The sequence below is a fragment of the Rhododendron vialii genome, chromosome 9a, assembly GCF_030253575.1.
Source record: "Rhododendron vialii isolate Sample 1 chromosome 9a, ASM3025357v1".
Taxonomy (NCBI): Eukaryota; Viridiplantae; Streptophyta; class Magnoliopsida; order Ericales; family Ericaceae; genus Rhododendron; species Rhododendron vialii.
Window position 1 is genome coordinate 1,848,122 of NC_080565.1, and position 21,709 is coordinate 1,869,830.

The 21,709-nt window shown below is 37.5% G+C and overlaps 2 protein-coding genes across 4 annotated transcripts; both read left to right on the forward strand.

Moving 5' to 3' along the window:
• Nucleotides 1–2,571: 2,571 nt before the first annotated feature.
• On the forward strand, nucleotides 2,572–7,841 carry LOC131300710 (protein TRIGALACTOSYLDIACYLGLYCEROL 3, chloroplastic). Of its 3 annotated transcripts, XM_058326672.1 has the most exons (11): nucleotides 2,574–2,733; nucleotides 2,820–3,621; nucleotides 4,074–4,202; nucleotides 4,404–4,499; nucleotides 4,619–4,696; nucleotides 4,806–4,867; nucleotides 5,021–5,096; nucleotides 6,148–6,255; nucleotides 6,430–6,605; nucleotides 6,694–6,778; nucleotides 7,393–7,841. In XM_058326672.1, the coding sequence occupies exons 2-11, from the start codon at nucleotides 3,439–3,441 to the stop codon at nucleotides 7,429–7,431; spliced, it is 1,032 nt and encodes a 343-aa protein (XP_058182655.1). In that variant the 5' UTR covers nucleotides 2,574–2,733; nucleotides 2,820–3,438; the 3' UTR covers nucleotides 7,432–7,841. The 3 variants fall into 3 exon arrangements, 2 of the variants coding, with proteins under 2 accessions (XP_058182655.1, XP_058182656.1); XR_009191036.1 differs by lacking the exon at nucleotides 7,393–7,841 and having other exon boundaries at nucleotides 2,572–2,733; nucleotides 6,395–6,605; XM_058326673.1 differs by lacking the exon at nucleotides 2,574–2,733 and having other exon boundaries at nucleotides 2,739–3,621.
• A 3,415-nt stretch (nucleotides 7,842–11,256) lies between these two features.
• On the forward strand, nucleotides 11,257–20,492 carry LOC131300712 (uncharacterized). Its single transcript, XM_058326674.1, has 10 exons — nucleotides 11,257–11,597; nucleotides 13,057–13,265; nucleotides 13,418–13,526; nucleotides 14,541–14,898; nucleotides 15,538–15,607; nucleotides 15,779–15,846; nucleotides 16,572–16,687; nucleotides 16,781–16,887; nucleotides 18,127–18,266; nucleotides 19,803–20,492. The coding sequence occupies exons 1-10, from the start codon at nucleotides 11,442–11,444 to the stop codon at nucleotides 20,060–20,062; spliced, it is 1,593 nt and encodes a 530-aa protein (XP_058182657.1). The 5' UTR covers nucleotides 11,257–11,441; the 3' UTR covers nucleotides 20,063–20,492.
• The last annotated feature ends 1,217 nt before the right edge of the window (nucleotides 20,493–21,709 follow it).

The window sequence follows — 21,709 nt, forward strand, 5'->3', positions numbered from 1 at the left end:
TTAGAATTCTCTATAAGAAATATCTTTAGACTAGAACCATCTATAGGGTAGTATATATAAATATTAGATAGGGGTGAGTTCTAGTTATTTTTGTACCAAGTCAAAAACATTTGAGTTCTATTGTAATACAAGTACCCCTTCGTCTTGAACATTTATTCCTCTTCCAAATACTAAAAATCTCCTCTTCTTCTAACAACAAAATTCTCCTCATTAATGAAGACGTTTGCAATGAAGAAATAGATTAAATGAAATCAAAGATAATGGCGGACCTAATGTCTTTTAGCTTCTTGTTATACTTCCCGCGAAATTCAGTACAGAATTGCTGGAACATTTTTGCCACTTTTGGAGGCTCTACAAGTTCAATATAATGATGCTTAACGACATCCATAGCACGCCACACCAAGGATGCAAAATGTGTCAGATCTTCCTCGAAAGACTACTAGCTTTTTTCTTGCACCAGTCTGAAAATTTAATGCCGCCATCCAACTTGCCAACCACATCAAAGTAGCCGCCTTGTTGTGCGACAATTCTCGGATGAAAGAATATACTGCTTTGTAGTTCATCCATCTCTCGAAAATATGATAGAGCATGCGACTCAGCAAGGATGCTTCCAAATCTTCTTACGGCTGCCCTTGTTTTCCTCAAGTGCAGTGTTGGAAAACGACGAGCTCGCTTCAAGAGAATCAGCAACACCAACTCCAAGCCTTTCATATTAGAGATCAACATGATAGCAATGGGTAAGGGTGTCAAATGGGCAGGTTTAGGCCAAATTGGGTAAATTATAAGTGGGTTGGGTCTTTAATGGGTCATTGACCCATTTAGACCCAATTAGTTAGGAGCCTAATTACCCATACCCAATCCAATCAATTTATTTAAAATCAAACTTGACCCGTCCATTAATCCAATTAAAATTAAAAATGACAAAAATACCCATATACACTGAAATGACCATATCACCCTTGTACATTTAAATGACCAAATTACCCTTGCATACTAAAATTACCATAATACCCCTATATACTAAAATGGCCAAATTACCCCCGTATACTAAAATTATTGAACCAAATGGAGATTCTGTTGAAATTTTAAGGAATTTTGGACATAGCAGTTCAGAGTTTTGGGGTTTTTTTTTTACTTGATTTTCTCTTCTAAATTGTTGGTGATTATTATGTCCAGATTAGCTTCTTTAAACCTTTTGCCAAATTGGGTCAAACCTCCAATCTTTTATAACAGTGATGTACCTTTAACAATATTTTTTTTTGTCTTTGGTTGATTTTTTTTTGTATTTGTTTATTTGCGTCAAATTTTTGTGATTTATTGATTCGTCTTTACGAGAGTATTCGGAAAAGTAAATTTTTTTTATCGAAACTCATAATTTTTTGAATAAAGACAAAATAAGTAAAAAAGACAACCAGCATATTAACTAATCGATTACGATAAATTGGACCCGATTTTGCAGTATCTCAACGTGGCATTAACTAATCTTTTTTCATGTTTCCTGAACTTTTAATAATTTTACGTATCTATTTTACATGTATCATGAATCGCAGCTCTGGTTTTCCTTCTTCAAGTCGATGAATTGAAAGACAAAATCCTAGCGTTAATTAGAAAAAAATGAAACAAAAGCGAAAAAGTGAGAGGGTAGTTTCAGAGGAGAGAGAGAAACATCAGTTGGTAGAGAGAGAAAGAGAGAGGGAAGGAGGAGCAATTAACGAATTAAAAAGCAACTTGAAAAGCTCATTGGATACACATGTATCTGTGTAACTTGTTAAGAAATTCTCTCACTCACACTCACTCTCTCTCTCTCTCACTCATTCATTGGCAGAAACAACGAAGGGGAGATGGGCAGCAGTTATTTTGGGGGGACAAATCCAGGAAATGAAAGATCATCATCAAGAAAAGGGAAGAAGAGTAATAGCAACGCAGAGTATAATAAGCTCAAGCAGCCACAGTAATGACAAGAATGGCTCTCAAATCTAACACTCCAAAAAATCCTAGAGAGAGGGTGATGTGTGTGAAATGAAACACTCAAAAAATGATCCAGCCCCTTATATACTCACGTGGTGCTTGTGCCCCAAGAAGTGCCCACCGCACACAGTTCTCGGATCAAACCAACACTTATTAAAGAATTTTTTTGGAGAATTTTTGTATGAGACCATTTATAGTTCCAGCAACTTTTAGATTTCGTTGTGCAAACCCTGTAACTTTATTAATCCGAGACTCCAAGTTAATGAAGTATACTTGGTTGTTAGTTGTGTTGTCTTTCTTTTTTCACACGATTGGAGAAATAATAAGTCATCTTCATTGAGGCAAAAAACACGAATCTCTTTGTGCCTTACCCTTTGAGTCACACATAAATCGTTTCGATAGAAGTTATATCAAGGCATTCAAACCTATACACATAAAACGACCACAAGTCCTAACACGCCCGTGCAACCGATCACGCCTATTCGGTGAAAAAAGGAGAAACAAAACCATTCTATACCAGGGTATTTCTTATGATCCAACAATTTAGTAGGCCCAGGGTCATCTCTCTTTTAACGGCCTGTTTTACGAACCCAAATCACTAGTCTAATGCTCATCTTGCAGAGAGTAATGGACTCTTGCCCGCCAAATTGGCCCATTTTCCTTTTCAGCCCAGACGGCCCAATTACTTGTTGAAGGCTTGAAGCTCTCTCCTAGTCTCCCTCACTGTTTTTCTTCTTCAGTCCTGAGTCCTTCGCTTGTTCTTCGGTAAGCCTTTCTTCTCTCTTTCAATCGCTGTTCCTCTCTCTCTCTACAAATTGGGTTTAATTAGTTTCCTTTGTGTATGGAAACAGGCGTGCCACCTACATCCTCGATTCCATTTTGATTTACGATTATTGAGATTCGATTTGATGCTATGGTTCCCAAGCACTAATTCGATCTGGGTCACCCCCAAAATCAAGAATTTCTTTTTGATAACTCAGCAGTTCAGGTCAGGTAACGCGCCTCTCGACCATTCGTGGACCAATTCCACCGTCCACCATCGGGGCCCAATCAAATCTCCAAATCAAGAATTTCTCTTTTGATAACCCCGGGTCAAACTTACGAGCGGCTCGACAGGAATTTGGACCAAACCCACCGTCCACTAGCGGGTCCAATTAAATCCCCAAATCAAGTTTTTACACTTGATAACTCAGGTGTCCGGGTTAGCTTATGTGGAGCTCGATCATTCCTGGACCAATCCCACCGTCCACCGGCGGGGGCAATTGAAGCTCAAAATCAATAATTTTGACTACCCACAAAGCAAATTCAGCCAAAAAAATCAAGATTTTTTTTTTCAATTTTTCCACCTGAAAATGGTTTCTTACAAAGTGATTGCATTTGATTTTATGGTTCTGGAATCGTAATTCGATCCGGGTCGCCTTGTAATCGAGGAATTTTAGCTGCCCAGTAGCCAAATTGCGCCGGAAAATCATGGTATTATTAGCTGGTTCAGTGCTGTTCCCTCTGACAATGCACTCCAGAATTACTGGTAGAAGGCTTTTTGTTGGTTCTTCTTCTTCTTCTTCTTATGAGCAGCGTATGAGTGTGTGTGGTTGTATGGCGTCCTCACAGAATTTGAGGGCAGCTGATGGATTTGCCGCCTCGAAAATCAGTGTAATTCTTTCACCCCTCTTGCTTTCCTGTAATTTCTGATCTTAAAGTTAATGTGTTTATTAGTTTTGATATCATGTTAGTATAAATCCACATTTGCTTCTGGTGGGTTTTGATAATAGTATTGGATTTTCTCTCTCCTATAATGTCCTTTTGATTGGTGTTTTGAGTTTGACTGCTTTTAGTTTGTTTCGAGTCATGTGAGCATTTTGTTTAATTGTTAGTGTTTGGCTAATAATGATAGACTTTTATAAACATAGAAGCTAGTCAAATACATTCCTGTTGTCTTATACCAATTTTGGGTTTTTTCGGTTGTGGTTTGAACCATAACCTCCTTTTTTTCTGCTTGGTATGTATTGCAGGAAAATAGAAAGACATGAATAAGCAATCAATAGACCTAAAATGAAATGATTTGTACTTTTTAAAATCATGGCTTTGGTGAATCTTCTTGCTAGGATTCATGCAAGCTGGAGAATTTGAATGCAGTTCCGGAAATTGAGGATGAATCTGATGTTTTGATTGAATGTAAAGACGTCTACAAGTCATTTGGCGAGAAACACATCTTGAAAGGTGTGAACTTCAAGGTAGATTATGGTAATTGTGTCAATGAATTTGCATGATAATTCACATTAATGAAGCTGTGAGTGAGGATTCTCTCACCGGAATGCAAGTGTTTAGAAGTGTGCTCTAGTATAAAGATCAAAATTTTACATGCTCTATAGTAAATTGTTTTGAAGACGTTGATCTTTTTAGAAAAGGAGATTCTAAATGTTTTACCCCTGTAGATTAGGCGTGGTGACGCCGTTGGAATAATTGGGCCTTCTGGGACTGGGAAATCTACTATTTTGAAGATTATGGCTGGACTTCTTGCTCCAGACAAGGTATTTACATTTAGTTTTTCATATTGGTCTTATGTCTATCATATTGTCGAATATGTTGCTATGACTGAATTGAACACGTATCACATTTTCTTATTTGGACTATGTTTCCAAATGAGCAGGGGGAGGTTTTCATTCGAGGAAGGAGGAGGCATGGTTTAATCAGTGATGAGGAGATATCTGGCCTTCGAATTGGATTGGTAAGTTGTCTACAAAACTTTTCATTTTTTCTTGGCTCACCAATCTGAAGTGATCTTAGATTTCATTTTGAGTTATTGTCTGCTTATCGTGTTCTGTTTTGAGTGACAGGTTTTTCAGAGTGCAGCACTTTTCGATTCCTTATCTGTTCGGGAAAATGTTGGTTTCCTTTTGTAAGGGATCGTCTATATTCTTTCTTTCAGAATTGATGCAGCCTTTATATTTTATTATCCCTGAAAGTTTGGAAGAATTTTCTGTTTTTTTTGGTCTTCTACCTTGAGAAACCGATACATAAAAAAACTTTGCCATTTTCTTGTTTTCCTCAGGTATGAGAATTCCACCATGTCTGAAAATCAAATTGACGCACTGGTGACGCAAACTTTGGCTGCTGTTGGATTGACGGTACAGTTTATATGAGAATACTCTCAGATATTCTCACTAGGGGTTCCCCCTTTGTTCTAATGTTTAAGGGGACTCCTTGTCAAGATTCGTCACTTACATGTCTTTTACCAAGTCTCTTTCATAGAATTTGGATTACTGGTATAGTATAGCTCTTGTTGGCTGTATATATTTAAATTAGGAAGGAAAATAATTTAGGTTGCTAGTTTAGGAATCTGAATATTTGATTATGTGTATTTCCTTATTTCAAGATTTTGTTTCCTTAATTGATAGGTAGCTTGTATTATAAATTGACCTCCAATGGGAGAAGAATAAACATTGAGAAATTCGTTCAACAGCTCTCAACCAGGACTTAGGATCAGCAATGCCACATAAGTATCATGCTATCAATATTTTAGAGTTTGCTTAAAACAGTTAGTTCAAGGGGCTTATATGCAAATATGCAAAGTTCCTAAAATTATTTAGATTTAATGGAGAGTCTGGGGTAGATTCTGGCTGAATGAACTGCAGAAATCCCTTGCATAAATGATCTGATCAGACAGTTTAGTTGGAGTGCAATTTTGTTCACCCTCCTTTTTAAGGGTGAACATTACCCTCTCTCCTATTGGTTGAAATGGTGTAGGTTCCACCCCTGCAATACACTTTTTGGTAAGCATGACATCACTTTGTAGTGGGATCCACACCATTTCAACCAATAGGAAAGAGGGTAATGTTCACCTTCTTAAGTGGAGGGTGAACAAAACTCAACTTGTTTAGTTGATGAAGATGGAAGAACCGAGTCTTCATGCCTGCAATGGGACTTATGGAAATAGTGCAAAATGTAAGCTAGATTAGTCTAACTTAAGCTTGTCCACTTTCATCACATGTGTACTGTGAAACCAGCAAGTAAATGCAGGCCTGCAACTTGAATCTCTTACAGAATCTCTTACAAGGCGAAACTAGCACAGGAAATAACCAATTTAAAAGCAAAACAGAAACCAATATCGTTTTATTAGATGTGCTGGCATTAACATTGACTTATGTTGTACGGAAACTTAACTATAGTTTTGGCTAGGGAGTTGAGGACCGATTACCTTCAGAGTTGTCTGGTGGAATGAAGAAGAGAGTTGCACTAGCTCGGTCCATAATTTTTGACACCACGAAGGATGCAATTGAGCCAGAGGTATGTGTTCTACCCGCAGTTATTCTGATTTTGCTCTGATTTAGTGAGATCATATCAGTTTTGATAAGTAGCGATTTGGATGTATGTGTTGACAATTGTCTAAAGCTCTGTGCTAATTGACAATTGGATGCAACTATAGATTGTTGACCTGGCACGCTCTGCACTCCTGAGCAGGTGCTCTTGTATGATGAACCAACAGCTGGACTTGATCCTATCGCCTCTACTGTGGTTGAAGATCTCATCCGCTCCGTTCATTTGAAAGGTGAGGATGCACTTGCTACGCCCGGAAAGATTGCATCATATGTTGTCGTCACTCACCAACACAGTACTATTAGAAGAGCTGTTGACAGGTATTGCTTCTTTCTAAACGATTGGGTCTTGGAGTGTTTGCTGCTGCTTTGTGATTGTCCTAAACAAAACTTATGTTGATATTTCTAGGTTGTTGTTTCTTTATGAGGGAAAGATTGTATGGCAGGGAATGACTCACGACTTCACCTCATCACAAAATCCAATAGTTCAACAGGTAATGGTTCATACTGTTAAAACATAGATATTTGGACTTGTTTTCTTGCAGTTCATCTGATACCAAATTGGAACTGAGCACCTGAAATTTTATGTGATTTTCCAAATTTTGAGGTTATTTATTGTTTTTGCTGGAGTGTCGTTCTCTGTGTTTTGTTTTTCTGTTTCAGAGCTTGTAGGGAGTAAAGTGAGGATTTTGCAACTTTTTTTGTGACAGTATCGAAGAAATTTGTAGTTGTAGTACATTTCTCTAAATATTCATTTGCACTCCGAAAGGTTCTGCGCTCATCAAAGTTTTTGAGAATACGACTCCTTACATGGGGAGGCTTGCTTTGAATTTTCTTTGTTGTTTTATTTTCTTACCCATTTTGTTTTTGAATTAGCATGATTAACTTTCCTTGATCCTAGTACTATTTTATTTGACTTCCCACATTATTTACGAGTTAGGTAGATCTCGCATAAGACCTCTCTCTCTCTCTCTCTCTCTCTCTCACACACACACACCCCCACCTGCATGCGTGGGTGCAGATATTAAAATTTAGCAAGAGTTATTAGTCCCCCTCCTCTTTTTATTTAGTAATGATTCTTAGAATCCTCTGGTATCTCCATTTTCAGTTTGCATCTGGCAGCCTGGATGGGCCGATCAAATATTAGCTTGTTTACTGGCGTGGTATTTTTGAACTCAAGGCATATTCATGGAATCTTGGGTGCTTCCGATTTCAAGAGCGGGAGACGATTGAATTTCAAGAGACAGAGACGAGGTGAAAAGATTCAGATGAAGCAGGCAAACATTGTTTTTTTTTTGTTTGGCCATTTTAACAACTGATTCGTCATGGGGCCGGTGAATACAGTGGAGTCCAACAAGACTCCAAGCCGGTGCATTCTCTTTCAGCAATAATCAAAATGAGCCTGCTATGAGAATCATCATAACCTTGTAACTGGTGGCGAACAAGTTTTCCATTTTTCCTGTCTAGTTTTGTTACAAGTGATGGTTTTATTGAAATCTGACCAATATGATCTTAGTTAGATGCAGTACCAGTAATGCAATACCAAGTTCTTCGAAAGAGTACTTTGTTGCGGCTGTCGGTGTTCTTCTTGTACAACCTGTTAATGGTATACTTCGACAAATAACAGGAAATTGGTATTGCGAGAATAATTTTTTCCGATTCTAGATGTCTAAATATGGACTCTTTAGAGGTATTTCGATCTCCCCAGGGTTATTCATTAGATCAATTGAAACAGGTTAAAATGTTTTTCTAAACAAAAAAGGCCTGCACAAGATCGTACTTACTTAGCGAAAGTATTTGCACAGGAGTAAGTCTAGAATGCAGTAACAGCAAAATTTTCTGGTTTTTTCTCCCCGGTGAATGTACTTTCGATGAAAAGCCCGAGCCAACGTGCAACAGAAGCATAGGGCATTACTCTTCATACATCAAGGAGCCCTCAACAGGGCATCAAATAACCAAAAACAGCACAACTGGAAACAGAAGACTAAACACAGCTAAATAAAATTACAAAGTGGGTGGATTTTTAGTAGGATACACTTCAAAGCCACCATGTATACCTGTTAACAGTGCTTGGTTTGAATCTCCAATAAGCAGAAATAGAATCCTTTTTTTTTTTTTTTATCCGCCAGAAATAGAATCCTCGTAGTCCTGTTTCGCGGCCTACTTTTTCCATTTTCCAATAGCGGCAGCCTCACCCATGAGTTTCGGAAAAAATGCATTTTTTTATTTATGGTATTATTAGAGAACAAAACATAAAAGCAGGGAGAGATGAGCTTTTTGATTTCTCATTTTCAATTATCTATACGGAGAATTTTTTCAGTGCTGGCCGGGTATTATGTGGTGTCCGCTCGGCGCATCTGCGCCGTCCATTTCGATTTTGGACGGCTCGAATGTGGAGAGAGAGAAAGAAGAGAGAGAGTGGTGAGATAAGAGGAGAGAAATGATTTCAATCTGGATCATCCAACATAATTTTGAATGGCCTAGATGGGATGCTTGAACACCACGTAAGCTCGACCATGTGATACCCACTTGATACCCAAAAATTTCTCCTCTACACGCATCTCCAAACGCTAGTCCTATTGCTAAATGTTGCAAAATGAATGCTACAGCTGCCTTCTTAAAACAGGGTTAACATCATCCTCTTTTTTATTGATTGAAATAGTGTAGGTCTCACCTTTACAAATACATTTTTCCGTAAGCATGACATGACTTTTTGGTAGGATCCACATCATTCAATCAATAGGAATGAGCGTAATGTTCACCATTTCTAAGCGGAGTGTGAACAAAATTCGACTCTTCAAACTCTCTGACCATGTTCTTTTTGAGATTTTAGATTTGGATTTATAAGTAATGAGCTTAGAAAGAAATAGAATAAAGATTGAAAATATGAATAATAATTGAAAAGATAGAGAAAAATGAAAGAAATGAATAATAGGATAATAATTAAAATTTAAAATCCAAAACCCCGAAGGTCTCTGTTACTCTATAGCACATCTATGAGACCTGCTATTCCCCCCCCCCCCAACACACCCCCTTTTCCCATATTACCCCCCTCTCTCCCTCCCTCTCTCTCTCTCTCTTTCTCCCTTTTCTTTCTTTCTTTCCCAGTTTGTTCTTTTCTTTTCTTTTTTCCTTTTATTACCGGTTTTGGTTTTTTTTTTTTTTCATTTTATTTCTTTTTCTTTCTTTCCAATTTGAATTTTTTTTCTCTTTAATAATAGGTTCAAGTCTAATTCTAGACTTTGTAAAGTAATTGAGAGAAAAAAAAAGTGTTTAAATTGATTATATTTATCCGACTGTTTTATTTTTCTTTTTTTGTCCTTTATAGATTAAAAAATATAGTTAAGAAAATAAGTGTTTCAATTTTCAATCCGTTTGAACTAGTGCAAAGATGTTATTTTTCTGATCATTTCATCCTAAATGGTCGTAATAAATTTTTGGCTTCAAGGCCTTTCAATGGACACTCCAAGAGAGTCTTGAAACTAAATAATGAGCCTTAGAGTGTTTGTTGAAAGGCCATAAACCAAAAAATTCATTATAACCATTTAAAATAAAATAATAAAAAAACGATCTTTGCTCTGATTTAACTGAATTGAAAATTAAAGCACTTAATTCTTGAATTATATTTTTAAATATACAAATAGTGTATTTATAGAAATTAAATAAATAAGATATAAGTTATTAAATAAATAAAAAATTAAAAAGTAGGGGGCCCGAGGGCTCTGCTGTCCTATTGGCATAGTAGCCCCTACGAAGCTCCTAAAACGTTTCCGTTTTAATTTAAAAAAAAAATAGAAACCAGCCATTTGCAATCATATGGAGTAGAAACGTAATTTGAAGCAACATTCTACTGAATCAGTTAAGAGAATCTATGCTAAATAATGGTTAATAAATTTATTAAATTGTACTATAGTTAAAAAAAAGTAATCCTAAATATAACATTTGTATTCTGGATTAGTATGTCGTATGCAAAATACATTTCGTAATTAGTTCCCGAACACTAATTGTAATCTTAATGAATTTTTTGCTTTACGGCCTTTCAACGAGCACCCTAAGACTCATTATTTAGTTTAAGGACTCTCTTAGGATGTTCATTGAAAGGCCTTGGACTGGTTCATTATTTAGTGTTCATTGAAACGTCGCTTTTTATTATTATTTTATTTTAAATGGTTATAATGAATTTTTTGGTTTAAGGCCTTTCAACAAACACCCTAAGGCTCATTATTTAGTTTCAAGACTCTCTTAGGGTGTCCATTGAAAAGCCTTAAAGCCAAAAATTTATTACGACTATTTAGGATGAAATGATCAAAAAAATAACGTCTTTGCACTGGTTCAAACGGATTGAAAATTGAAACACTTATTTTCGTAACTATATTTTTTAATTTATAAAGGACAAAAAAATAAAAATAAAACAAGCGGATAAACATGATCAATGGAAACACTTTTTTTTTTCTCAATTACTTTACAAAACCTAGAATTAGACTTGAACCTATTATTAAAGAGAAAAAGAAATTCAAACTGGAATGAAAGAAAAGGAAATAAAATGAAAAAAAAAAACGAAACTGAAAATAAAATGAAAAAAAAAATGAAACTGAAACTGAAAAGAAAAGGAAAAAAAAGAAGAAGAACCAAACGGTAAAAAAAGAAAGAAAGAAAAGGGAGAGAGAGAGAGAGAGAGAGGGAGAGAGGCCGGGTAGAATGGGAAAAGGGAGGTGGGGCCGGGCGGGGGGGGGGGGGTGGGGGTGGGGGTGGGTGGGTGTATGTTAGGGGGGGATTAGCAATTTACCATCTGTTTCCCCTGATTTTGCAAAAGTGAAAAAGCCCGTGCTTGAAAGCAGAAACTTCATAAGAACCATGGGGCAGCACTGGCTTTCTCAGTTTCTCTCCTCCATTTGTGAAAACGAAGATCGAGTGACTCAGACTACAAACATGGAGACCCTTGTCCTAGTCTTGACACATCTTCATCTCCCATCGTCTTCTTTTCTTGTTTTGACCTTCTTGCCCTTCCGAACTTGTCCAATAGATTCTACCTTCGGCTTCGGAAGGGCAATATCGTCAAAATCAGAAAAAAGACGTGGGCCTGGTCAGTAAATCCGCCGCTGTATCCCCACCATAAAACAGCGAAAACCCTACTTCAAACTCTGTATACGTGTGTGCATGCACCTCTTTTCCAAGCGTTGCAGTATTTTTTTTTTTCCTCCAGAAAGTAGAGTTCTTTCGTTTCTCCAATCAATGGACTTGGAATCAAATTACGAAATTGCTCGCACTGCTAGCTTCATCCGAAGCCGCAATTTCACTAGGGTCGCTTTGCAGGTACCCTCTCTTTTTCTGGATTTTTCATTTTCTTGATATAGACATCAAGAAAGTCCCGGGATGCATCCTCAGCCAAAATTGGAGTGAAAATTTAAATAAAAGCTTCATTTGGGATGAAGCACTCCAATGGGCAATCCCAAATCTTTGCACAAATTTGAGAAAAGCTTTGTTGCTGGCATGATTGTGAATTTGAGAGGGAGAAAATAGCCTTGCGAAATTTGAGTGAAACTGAATTTGGTATGGGTTTTGGTCAAGGTCGGAAGTGGGTCTTAGGGTGTTTTTTTTTTGTCCTCAAGTTTTGAGTTTGAGTGAAAAAAAAGGTAAGGGCCGGAGATGCTCACTTTTGCTCAAATTTGAGTAGGAGGCTTCATCTGATACAGAGCACTAATCTAAGCTTAAATCTGAGATAGTTATAAATATGAAAGACACGAAATAACCTTTCAAAATTTGAGTAAAGGCTAGAATTTTCTTGATTTCAGTGAAAATTTGAATACAAACAAGTTTGTAATAGAGTAGAGTAAAGGACTCGAGAGAGTTCAAAGAGCATCTCTAGCCCTTGTATGTTTACTCGAACTTGAGTAAGAATTTGTGTAAAACCTTCATTTGGTAAGCACTCCAGCAATAAACTTAATGGAGGCTCAAATTTGAGTAAAGCTTCATTGATGGCATGGTTATATATGATGAGAGGGAGAAATAGCATTGAAAAATTAGAGTAAAAATCGTCTCCCTTGATTTTAGTAAAAAGTTGAGTAAAACACTTCTTGGAATAGGTTTGAGTCAAAGATTGGAGTGAGTAAAAAAAAGGGTGAGGAAGTAATGTCGTGGAAAGGAAGGAGATTGCGAAAATCTCGACGCTGAACGTTGTTTTAGTAACTGAACTGTGAGTCTTCTGCTGAGCAGTTTATTAGTCTTGGTCTAGTTTGGGTTTTTGTATACAGTTACCTTTCTACTGTAAAATTGAGGCATTTGTGCTCTGTTTGGCTGCTGCGTAAACATAATTAAAATAGAATTTTGAGCATGTGTTTCTTGCTTGGATTTGTGGAGGAACTTTTGTTCAAGGAAGAAGAGGAAAGAAGAAACTTTTTTTCTTCTCTTTGTTGGTTGGATTAGTTGTTTACCGAAAGAATTCTACGTAAGTAAACCGTTTTCCTCTCCTTTTTCTCTTCCCTTGACAAATCCAAGATCCAAATCAAGATTACAGCCTACAATGTCCATTGATTTGGTATTTAAAGTGTGAAAACTCAACTTGACATAGTGGAGTAATTTTCTTGTTCTTTAAACTGGTGAACATCTAGTGTCCAGCTTTTGGTTTAATTTTCCTGTGGTTCAAATCAAACAGACAAATGTAGGATTCAAACCCTTCATGCCTCGGCGTCACTATTTTCTTGAGTTGTCACAGTGTTGAGGTTCACTTCGATAGCTTGATGATCTGAATATGAGTTCTTGTGGTTTATGTTAGTTCCCAGATGAGTTATTGAAAGATTCAACAAGAGTTGCGAGAGCTCTTCGAGATAAGCTTCGGTCTAGTGAAGACAATGCGAGTGATAAGGATATTGGGTTATATGTAATGGCAGATACAGCTTACGGCAGTTGTTGTGTTGATGAGGTTGGAGCATCTCATATGACTGCCGATTGTGTCATTCATTATGGACATACATGTCTCAGCCCGTAAGTAGCGTTAGATTTTCCCTTGATACCTCTGAAGTGTGGCAAAATAAGTTTGAATTACTTTTTTTCCGCTTTGCTGTTTACCAGTTCCGGCAGTTCGTATATTTCCTGAAGCATACTTTTTCTTGTTTTCTTCAATTTCCATGCTGCAGGACATCGACTCTGCCTGCATTATTTGTTTTTGGGAAAGCTCCAATTAGTGTATCTGATTGCGCAGAGAATTTATATAATCAAGCGTCGACTTGTACCAAGCCTGTGATGGTATGCCTGATAATCTGTTTGTCTTCTTGATTGACAGTTCATCAGACGCTCTTACTTTGTTCGTAATTCGGATGTAGTTTTGTTTGGTATTACGGATAGCTGTATTTTGAACTTTGATCTGCTTTGATTCTTGCATCTGTAACTCTTTCAGATTTCTTTCTTTCTACCTTCATTTTTTGGTTTTAACAACTTCGTTAGGGTTGCTTGCTTTCAGCCCTTTCTATTGTTAATGTTGTTTTTGGGGCCTTGGTACATTGTTTTTTCTGATTCTTGTTGAAGTTTCACAGTATGATTACCTGGGGATTGTTTTTTCTGCTTAGGATCTATTTCATTATCAAAGATTGGACTCTCTTTTGATAGGTAACCTAAGGACATTTGAAATTTGAATATTATATTCGGTTAGTACTTATGTGACAGCGTTTTACACTTCCAAAAGAATGTGACAGATACGAGAGTATGATTTTCTGTATGAATATCTAGCTGTATTACCTTGATCTAGGCAGTGGGTAAAAGGTGTTAACCTATGGCTAGGGTCATATTTTGAGTAAGTGTGGTTAAATGTAGTTACAATGGGTAGTGAAAAGGCAATTTTGACTCTGTGTGAACTTTAGTGGTTGACTGAAGAGGATGGAGTGAAAAGCAATCTGAGTCATATGACTTGGTTTTGAATTGGGAAACATAATGGTAGTTTCTCGAACTGTGACCATCAGTAGTATTAGGTACCATGCGGAGAATTTATTTATTAGAGAACGTTTTGGGCTTTTAATGATAGGTAGGTGAAGCGGTACTACTTCATTTTCAATGAAAATACACATGAATAGGAGGCAGGAAGAGTAGGTGTGGAGTATAGGCTTTACTCCTAGAATCCGATATCATTACGCTTTGTGTTAAATAACTGTCAAATTGCACCATTCCATCCCATACCGATATTCTTGCTGCTGATAAAATAGAAATGGTGACCTGGTGGTTAACTACCTTAATTTTTTTCTTTTGATTCTTTCTCCTAAAATGCAGGTCCTTTTTGGACTGGAATATGCACATGCAATACATGATATCAAAGTAGCTTTGGACATTGAATCATCAAGATCACAAGGGTCAACATCCAGATTAGAACTATATTTCGCTGATGTAATCTGTTCCGTTATGAATCCATCAGAAAATTCCAAACCTTCCAATGGGAATGTGGGATTGGATGATGGCCTTACTGCCAATCAAGGTTCTGGCAATGCCATTGGTACACGGTATAGCATTGGAGGCTTGTCATGGATTTTAGCAGAGGGACATACTATACAAGAGTACTTACTTTATTGGGTTGGTGCTGACAATGCAGCCTTTGCAAATGCTGTTCTGACATACAATGGATGTGAAATAGGTAACAGTTCTTGTTCTTTTTTATAAAGTTCTTTTCCTCCCTCTCCATCATTTCTCTTAACACGTCGTTGCACCCCATATGGTATCCCGTAGGTGAAAATTCAGATAATATGATAATTACTTTCTAGAACCATTCCAATTCCCTGCAAATTTGTCACTCAAATAAGACAATGTCTGCAAAACTATTTCGTAAAGATGCTGTCCGAATTCTTTGTGCATGGTCAACCTGACTCAACCATGTCGCTAACATGTATGGCATAGCTATGTTTCGTGTGTCTGCATATTGCATGCCCATCTTTTCTATTGTAATCCGATTGCCATGCTACTGTTCGGTATTACACACCTGTGCTGGTAAGTTTTCAATCCTTTTTCAGTTCCTGACGTGATTTATTTTTATGTTCAATTGAGAAAACAAAATCATGTATCCAAGCTGCTTCTTTTGTGCCCCTCCCCCTTCCTTGTGTATTTTCAATTGCTACTAAATGTGAAAGAAATGCAGATTGCCGTGTCTATTGTTGCTACTGCCCCTTGAAATTTCATGGTTGATTCGTGTTTTTAGTTTCCAGAACAGATGAGCATGATGCCTTGTCTATTTAACTCATCTTTTGTTTACTTGTGATTTTATTGGCACTTGCCTCAGTCAGGTATGATGCAGCAGAAAATGTTTTAGTGACTGATGTATCCCACCAGAGAAGAATTCTGAAGCGCAGGTAATATATTTAACTTTTTGTCCTTTTTTCCTTTCTTTCAAGGTAAACTTATATTATAGCATATGACATGGTATGTTTTGCCTATGCAAGATTTGTCTAGTTTATTTGTGTTCTTTTTGTCTTATGTCTCTGCGAATAATGTCTTTATTTTTGCGAACTATGCTTACACAGATATTACCTGGTTGAGAAGGCAAAGGATGCTAACATTATTGGGATATTGGTAGGAACGCTTGGTGTAGGTCTGTTACTGTTTGAGATTCTTTACTTGCACTTTTCTGTTCCTTGCGCATTCATACTGATTGTGGCTTGTTTGTATGCATCTATTGCATTGCACTAGGGCTGTCTTCAGTGCTTTGAAAATAAGTATGATTTTCTCTTAGTTTCTTTTTGGATTGGCAATTTTTTTTTCTCGTAGTTTTCCTCTTCTCGACCATGCTAATGCCAAATGAAGCAAAGTTCAATAAATGCATTGTTGTTGCTGTTACATTTTTTTCTGAATGGGTTCCAGTGCTAGCAGCCCCGCGTGTTAAGCAATTAGTTTTGTTGGTCCTGTTATATTATTGAATTTAGCGCTCATATAGCCGTATTCTGTAAAATGAGGACTACTTTCATGTCTGTTATCTGTTTATAATGGCTTTGTCGTTTGAAGTCCAGACATCTTCACCATCTTCCTTGAAGGATGATTAGTGTTGTATTATAGATCCTAGCAATGCTTTCGGATCATATGCTATTGTATATTTAGAATTCTCCCTCTTATTCTGTGCTATTAGGTGATTACATTGAATAATTCCACCCAGACAAATTGACAAGGCCTGTTGGCTATTTAATTTTGTAGTTTCTGTTGCGTGAGTTCATAAAACTATGCTTCATTATCTAGGCATGAGCTTTATTTATAATTTTGATCTTGCATCATCATTCTATATTTCTAGAAGAGCTGCATTTAAGCTTGAAACTCTTTATGCAGCTGGTTACTTGCACATGATTCATCAGATGAAAGAGCTGATAACCAGAGCCGGGAAGAAGGCTTATACTCTTGTTATGGGAAGACCAAACCCTGCAAAACTTGCCAATTTTCCGGAGGTAAGTTTTGATGCATGCAGGCAGATGGTTTTATATTTTCTGTGGGGTTTTTTTAGAATATTCAAGTCGTTTAACAACCCTCCTCTTTGGCAGTGCGATATTTTCATTTATGTTTCTTGTGCTCAAACTGCTCTTTTGGATAGCAAAGAGTTCTTAGCTCCTGTAATTACTCCTTTTGAAGCCATGCTAGCTTTCAGCAGGTACTTGTCGAGAATTCATTATTTATGACTTGAACTACTGGTTAATAGTACTTACCTTCATTTTCCGAAGCATTCCCAAAAAGGGGGAAAAAAAAGCACTTTTCATTTCAATCTATTCAATCTTTTACACCGTCTATTGCAACCCTGTTTGCCTTGTGGCTTTTCAGCTATTTCATTTTTTCCCAATACACACTGGGAAAGAATTATTCATGGAAGTATTGTCAGCATTCCACGTGTCCTGACATTTGTTTAAATGATTCTATAATCACTAGCTCTGCCATTATGTATAATATGCTATTTTCATGTCACGAATTGGTTATGTTGGATGCCTCAACATTGTGCGTAATCTTCACAATAGAACCTTATTACAGAAAATATGTTAGTTGGTTTATTACAGAAATCCATGAAGTGACCTATTCGAGATAACATTAGCATAGTCATTTATTTGTTTCTGCCTACTTTTATTTTTGCAGTTACAATGAGAAAAAAAATCAATAGCTATACCAATTCAGATCAGAATATAGTAGTTGTATGCTTGGTTTGAAGTCTGTTAGCTCAAAATATCTTGTATTTAACTTCTGAAATTTTACCATATTATCTTCAACTGCCTTTAACATGGCTGTAATTTGTTTTAGGCTGGCACAATGATAGGATGGTTGGCATAGCTCGTAATAGCTATATTAAAATCGGTACTTATGTATAAGCATGAATTTCTAAAGGAATTTTTTCCCACTTGTGTTTAATTTACTTTGCTCTGTCCTTATTTCTTTCTTGTTCCTTTTATCGAAGGAATTCCTATTTGTTAGTTAAAATTTTGTTTATAATGATTATGAAACGCATTGGAAATGGCATGATGAACTTGAGAATTCTAGGAAAAACAATAATAGAAAGGACTATGGAACATTGCATATGGAAATTGATTTCTGAAACTTACGACCAAGGTAAATGGTGACTTGATTGTTTGCCGCTGGTACAAGTCAGGCTATGGTTTGAGGGACTACCTACTGTATCCTCTTAGATAAGGAAATTGAAACGGAAATGAGAAACTAAGTAAGCATAGTAAAAACTTGTGATTGGAGTATGGGCATAAAAGAACTATATTATTCTACTTGTTGGGGTATTGAGTGTTCATCCAAATTTCGTGTTTAAAGCATTTGATTGTCTCCCCTAGTATGGTATTCATCAGCATCCGGCTCAAGTCTAACTTTTTGTTCTTTATATTTTATTTCTGCTACCCAGGGGAAGTCAATGGACGGGCGCTTATGTTATGGAATTTCAGAGTTTGATGACTTCATTTCCTGTGGAAGTAAAAGGTCAATTGGAAGAAGCACGATTTTCATTCCTTCAAGGTGGATATGTAGAGGATTTTGATTCGGAAGGTAACTTTATCTATCTCTTTCGGCATAATTTTCTGCCACAGTCCTGTGCTTTTGGAAACAATTAAAGAGAGCAATGGTAGATGCATGCTGATCTTTCCATATCGGTCAAGAATGTGGAAACAATACATGTATTGTTCAAATTCATTAATTTTGCTTGTCTCTCTTAATGTTTTTGAATTAGTTAATAAAGGGCAAACCTGGTGCACAAGGCTCCCACCATTGCGGGGTTTGGGGAAGGGTTAATGTACGCAGCCTTACCCTTGCAATCAGAGAGGCTGTTTTTACGACTCGAATCCGTGACCTCTAGGTCACAATGGAGCAATTTTACCGTTGCGCCAGGCCCGCCCTTCTTTTTGAATTAGTTAATGGTTCTAATAAATCTAAAGTTTACCCAAAGAAGACATAGTTGCCTATGGATCCACATTCTATCTTCAAAAATGTTGCGGATGCCATCCAATGTTCTAAATGGCGCTTGGCGGTAGTAGGGCGGAGACCCACCTCCAAGCGCCAAGCCGCCTAGGCGGCACCAAGCAATTCGGCGGATTTTTTTATTTTTAATTTTTTTTAACAAACCATTATCCAATCAAATTATATTCCATGTATCCATAATGCAAGTTCAAACTTCAAAGTATAAACCCAAATGAAATTAAGTAGTAGCAACTAGCAAATAAGTTGAATAAGACAATAAGTAGCAGGGCTGCTTCGCTCACCTCCCTCGTATTATATATATATATTTTAGGCCGCCAAAGGCCTCCAAAGACGCCGACGACGCTGCCAAGATGCCAAGACCGCCAAGGCCGCCGCAAAGCCCGCCTTGGCGGCCACCAAACATTGCCAAACCTCCCTGGGCGCCAAATCAAACGCCAAGGACTATTGGCGTGGCGGTAGGGTACCTCCAAGCGCCTAGGCGGTGCCCAGGCGGCCTGGGCGGCCGCCATTTAGAACACTGATGCCATCAGAGGCACCTGAATGCTAAATAAGTAGCGATTCTAGAATCTAGGGAACTATAGTTTATCCTCGCTTCAGAATTTCTTTGTTTTCTTTTGTATTCTTGGATCATTATTCTGCTTTCTCTATCGACATTTATTTTCCTTCAGATCTTTCCTACTTATTTAGATTGCCTGGACAGGATAGGTCATTTTTAGGTTACAAAGCACATTTAAAAATCAAACTACAATGGCTATATTATATATCCTCAGTCCTCACATTATTGTCCAAATTGGTCGTTTGATGTAACTATTATTGCCAGACTGCCATTTTGTTCTTCAGTGTTGCCCATAACATGTATTGTCCCTCCCTCGTGGATTTAGCCGTTATAGTTTTTGCAGTTGAGTATACTCCCACAAAGGTTAAATGCAAAATCTTTACCTTGACATGTGGGGGTGATTATTTTGTTTTCCTGTCTGTGATTCACTTGATGGGTAAATTGTTTTCCATTCTCTTTCTTGTAGGTAGTCTGATAAAATTGTGAAAGACCCAAATAACATGCCACCGTACATGTATTGGGCATTTCTAACATTTCAAAATGGCTTGCAGAGATCACGGAGAAAAATGAAGATGGAACTCTTGCACTGGTGAAAGCAACAGAGAAGGCTCTTCGGGTGGTTGATAAGGATCATCAGTTGGTAACCAAGGGATTGGCTAAATCTGGGGCTGAATATTTTGCAGCTCACCGATCTTATCATGGTCTTGACATTCAAAGCAACAATTCCTTGCCGGAACCCTTTTTAATTGGTAGAACTGGAAAGGCATCGGGGTATGAGGATGAGAAAAAGCAAGCAGGAGAATTTCAATGAGTCTGCCAATGTCAAGGGAAAACTGGAGACAAACCGGACAACAGAAGCCGAATATTAAGAAATGGAGAACAATTTGAACTAGAAGTAGACCAGCGAGTGAGCGACGATTCTAATGGGCAGGGAATTCTTCATAGCCCACACAATTTTGGGACCATTTGGTGTTTTTACCTGAATTTGGGAGGACAGGTACAACGGTACAACTACAACCTCATCCCTCTGCTTGTGTTTGTATTCATTCCCCTTTAACAGGAATGGATAAATTTTGCTCCATATAGTTCTTTTTGAATGATAGTACGGATGTTAGATTGATGCGCAAAACCCATAATGTACGTGCCTCTAAGATATAATTGTGTGTGTATATATGTACGAAACTTTGCACTTATTATAATTTTTTCTCCACGAGTATCTGATGGGAATAGTCTTATTGCTCTGGAGAACTCAAGATTTCCTTTTACCAAAAATCCTTTAATTTGTGTTTGGATACCCTTGCGTATCTGATGGGAATAGTCTAATTAATCCATTCCCCTTAACGATTTTTCCCCAGATTAGTCAAAGATCCTTTAAACTGGTTAGAATCTGTTACTTGAACAATTCTCAGACTTTGTGGAATTGTAATTGTGTACGTATACCGTTGCGTATATATGAGATGTATTTTTCGTACAGTTCAATTGCTTCTGTTTCTGCATAAGTTTTACCTGCAGAATGCCACTAAAGCTCTATTTGCAGTCATCTTGGTCTAAAGTCATGCTCCGAGCCGTTAAGAGGTACTTAACAGTAGGGTGAATATAAAACCGACCAAACCAAAAGAACCGACAGGAATTTTCAGGGTTTGGTCGGTCTAAGTTCGGTCCCGGTCGGTTTCGGTTTTCATGGAAAAACATTTTTTACATTTTTGTTTGGGTACTGGGGCGGGCTCGGGCTCGGAGGAAAATTGGAAACCTTGATCGGGGCTGGATAGGGTCCGAGTTGATATTACCCGGCTTCATTACCTGCACGAACCCATCCCGAAATAACTGTATGTAAAAATATATTTTTACCCTATTATACTTAAACAAAGAGTTTTTTGCCCGAATACTATTATCAATACATTAGAAACATATTTTCTCTCTTATATTTCCCCCATTATACTAAAATACCACCTCATATATGTTATATTTCCTTTCATTTTGTTTTTAGGTTAAATTTGTTTTTTACCCATTTCTTAGGGGTAGGGCGGGATGGGTAAAACCGTCTCCCGACCGGGACAGAAGCGGAAGCACCCAAGAATTACCCGATCGGAGTCGTAGCCATGTGGTACTGCAAAATTCTTCTCGTTACCATTCTAGAATTTTGCCATTTAGCACGCCATAAGGATGACCCGGGCCGTTTCAAATGATCCTCTCGTTTAGTCTTGATTGAAAATCTCATACTCCAGTAGGGAAAGCGTGCATATATTGTTGGTTGACAAGGTCAACCTTTTCAACACGAAGAATGGAGCCGAACTTTGTCAGATTCGAGATCAGTTCAGCAAGGTATAAGTCAGGTTCGAGCTTGATACGAGCAACAATTCAGCTTGAGTTCAACTCGTAAAAAAACGAGCTGAATTTAGCCATGAATTCGTTTCATTGGTAGTTTTTTCCCAAGTGGCCAAGTACCAGATCAATATTC

Coding starts and splice junctions, on each gene's coding strand:
- LOC131300712 (XM_058326674.1), top strand. CDS start 11,442: ATGCACCTCTTTTCCAAGCGTTGCAGTATTTTTTTTTTTCCTCCAGAA. Junction 13,527..14,540: donor CTTGTACCAAGCCTGTGATG/GTATGCCTGATA, acceptor CCTAAAATGCAG/GTCCTTTTTGGACTGGAATA. Junction 15,847..16,571: donor GGTAGGAACGCTTGGTGTAG/GTCTGTTACTGT, acceptor CTCTTTATGCAG/CTGGTTACTTGCACATGATT.
- LOC131300710 (XM_058326672.1), top strand. CDS start 3,439: ATGGTATTATTAGCTGGTTCAGTGCTGTTCCCTCTGACAATGCACTCC. Junction 4,697..4,805: donor CTGGCCTTCGAATTGGATTG/GTAAGTTGTCTA, acceptor TTTGAGTGACAG/GTTTTTCAGAGTGCAGCACT. Junction 6,779..7,392: donor AAAATCCAATAGTTCAACAG/GTAATGGTTCAT, acceptor CTCCATTTTCAG/TTTGCATCTGGCAGCCTGGA.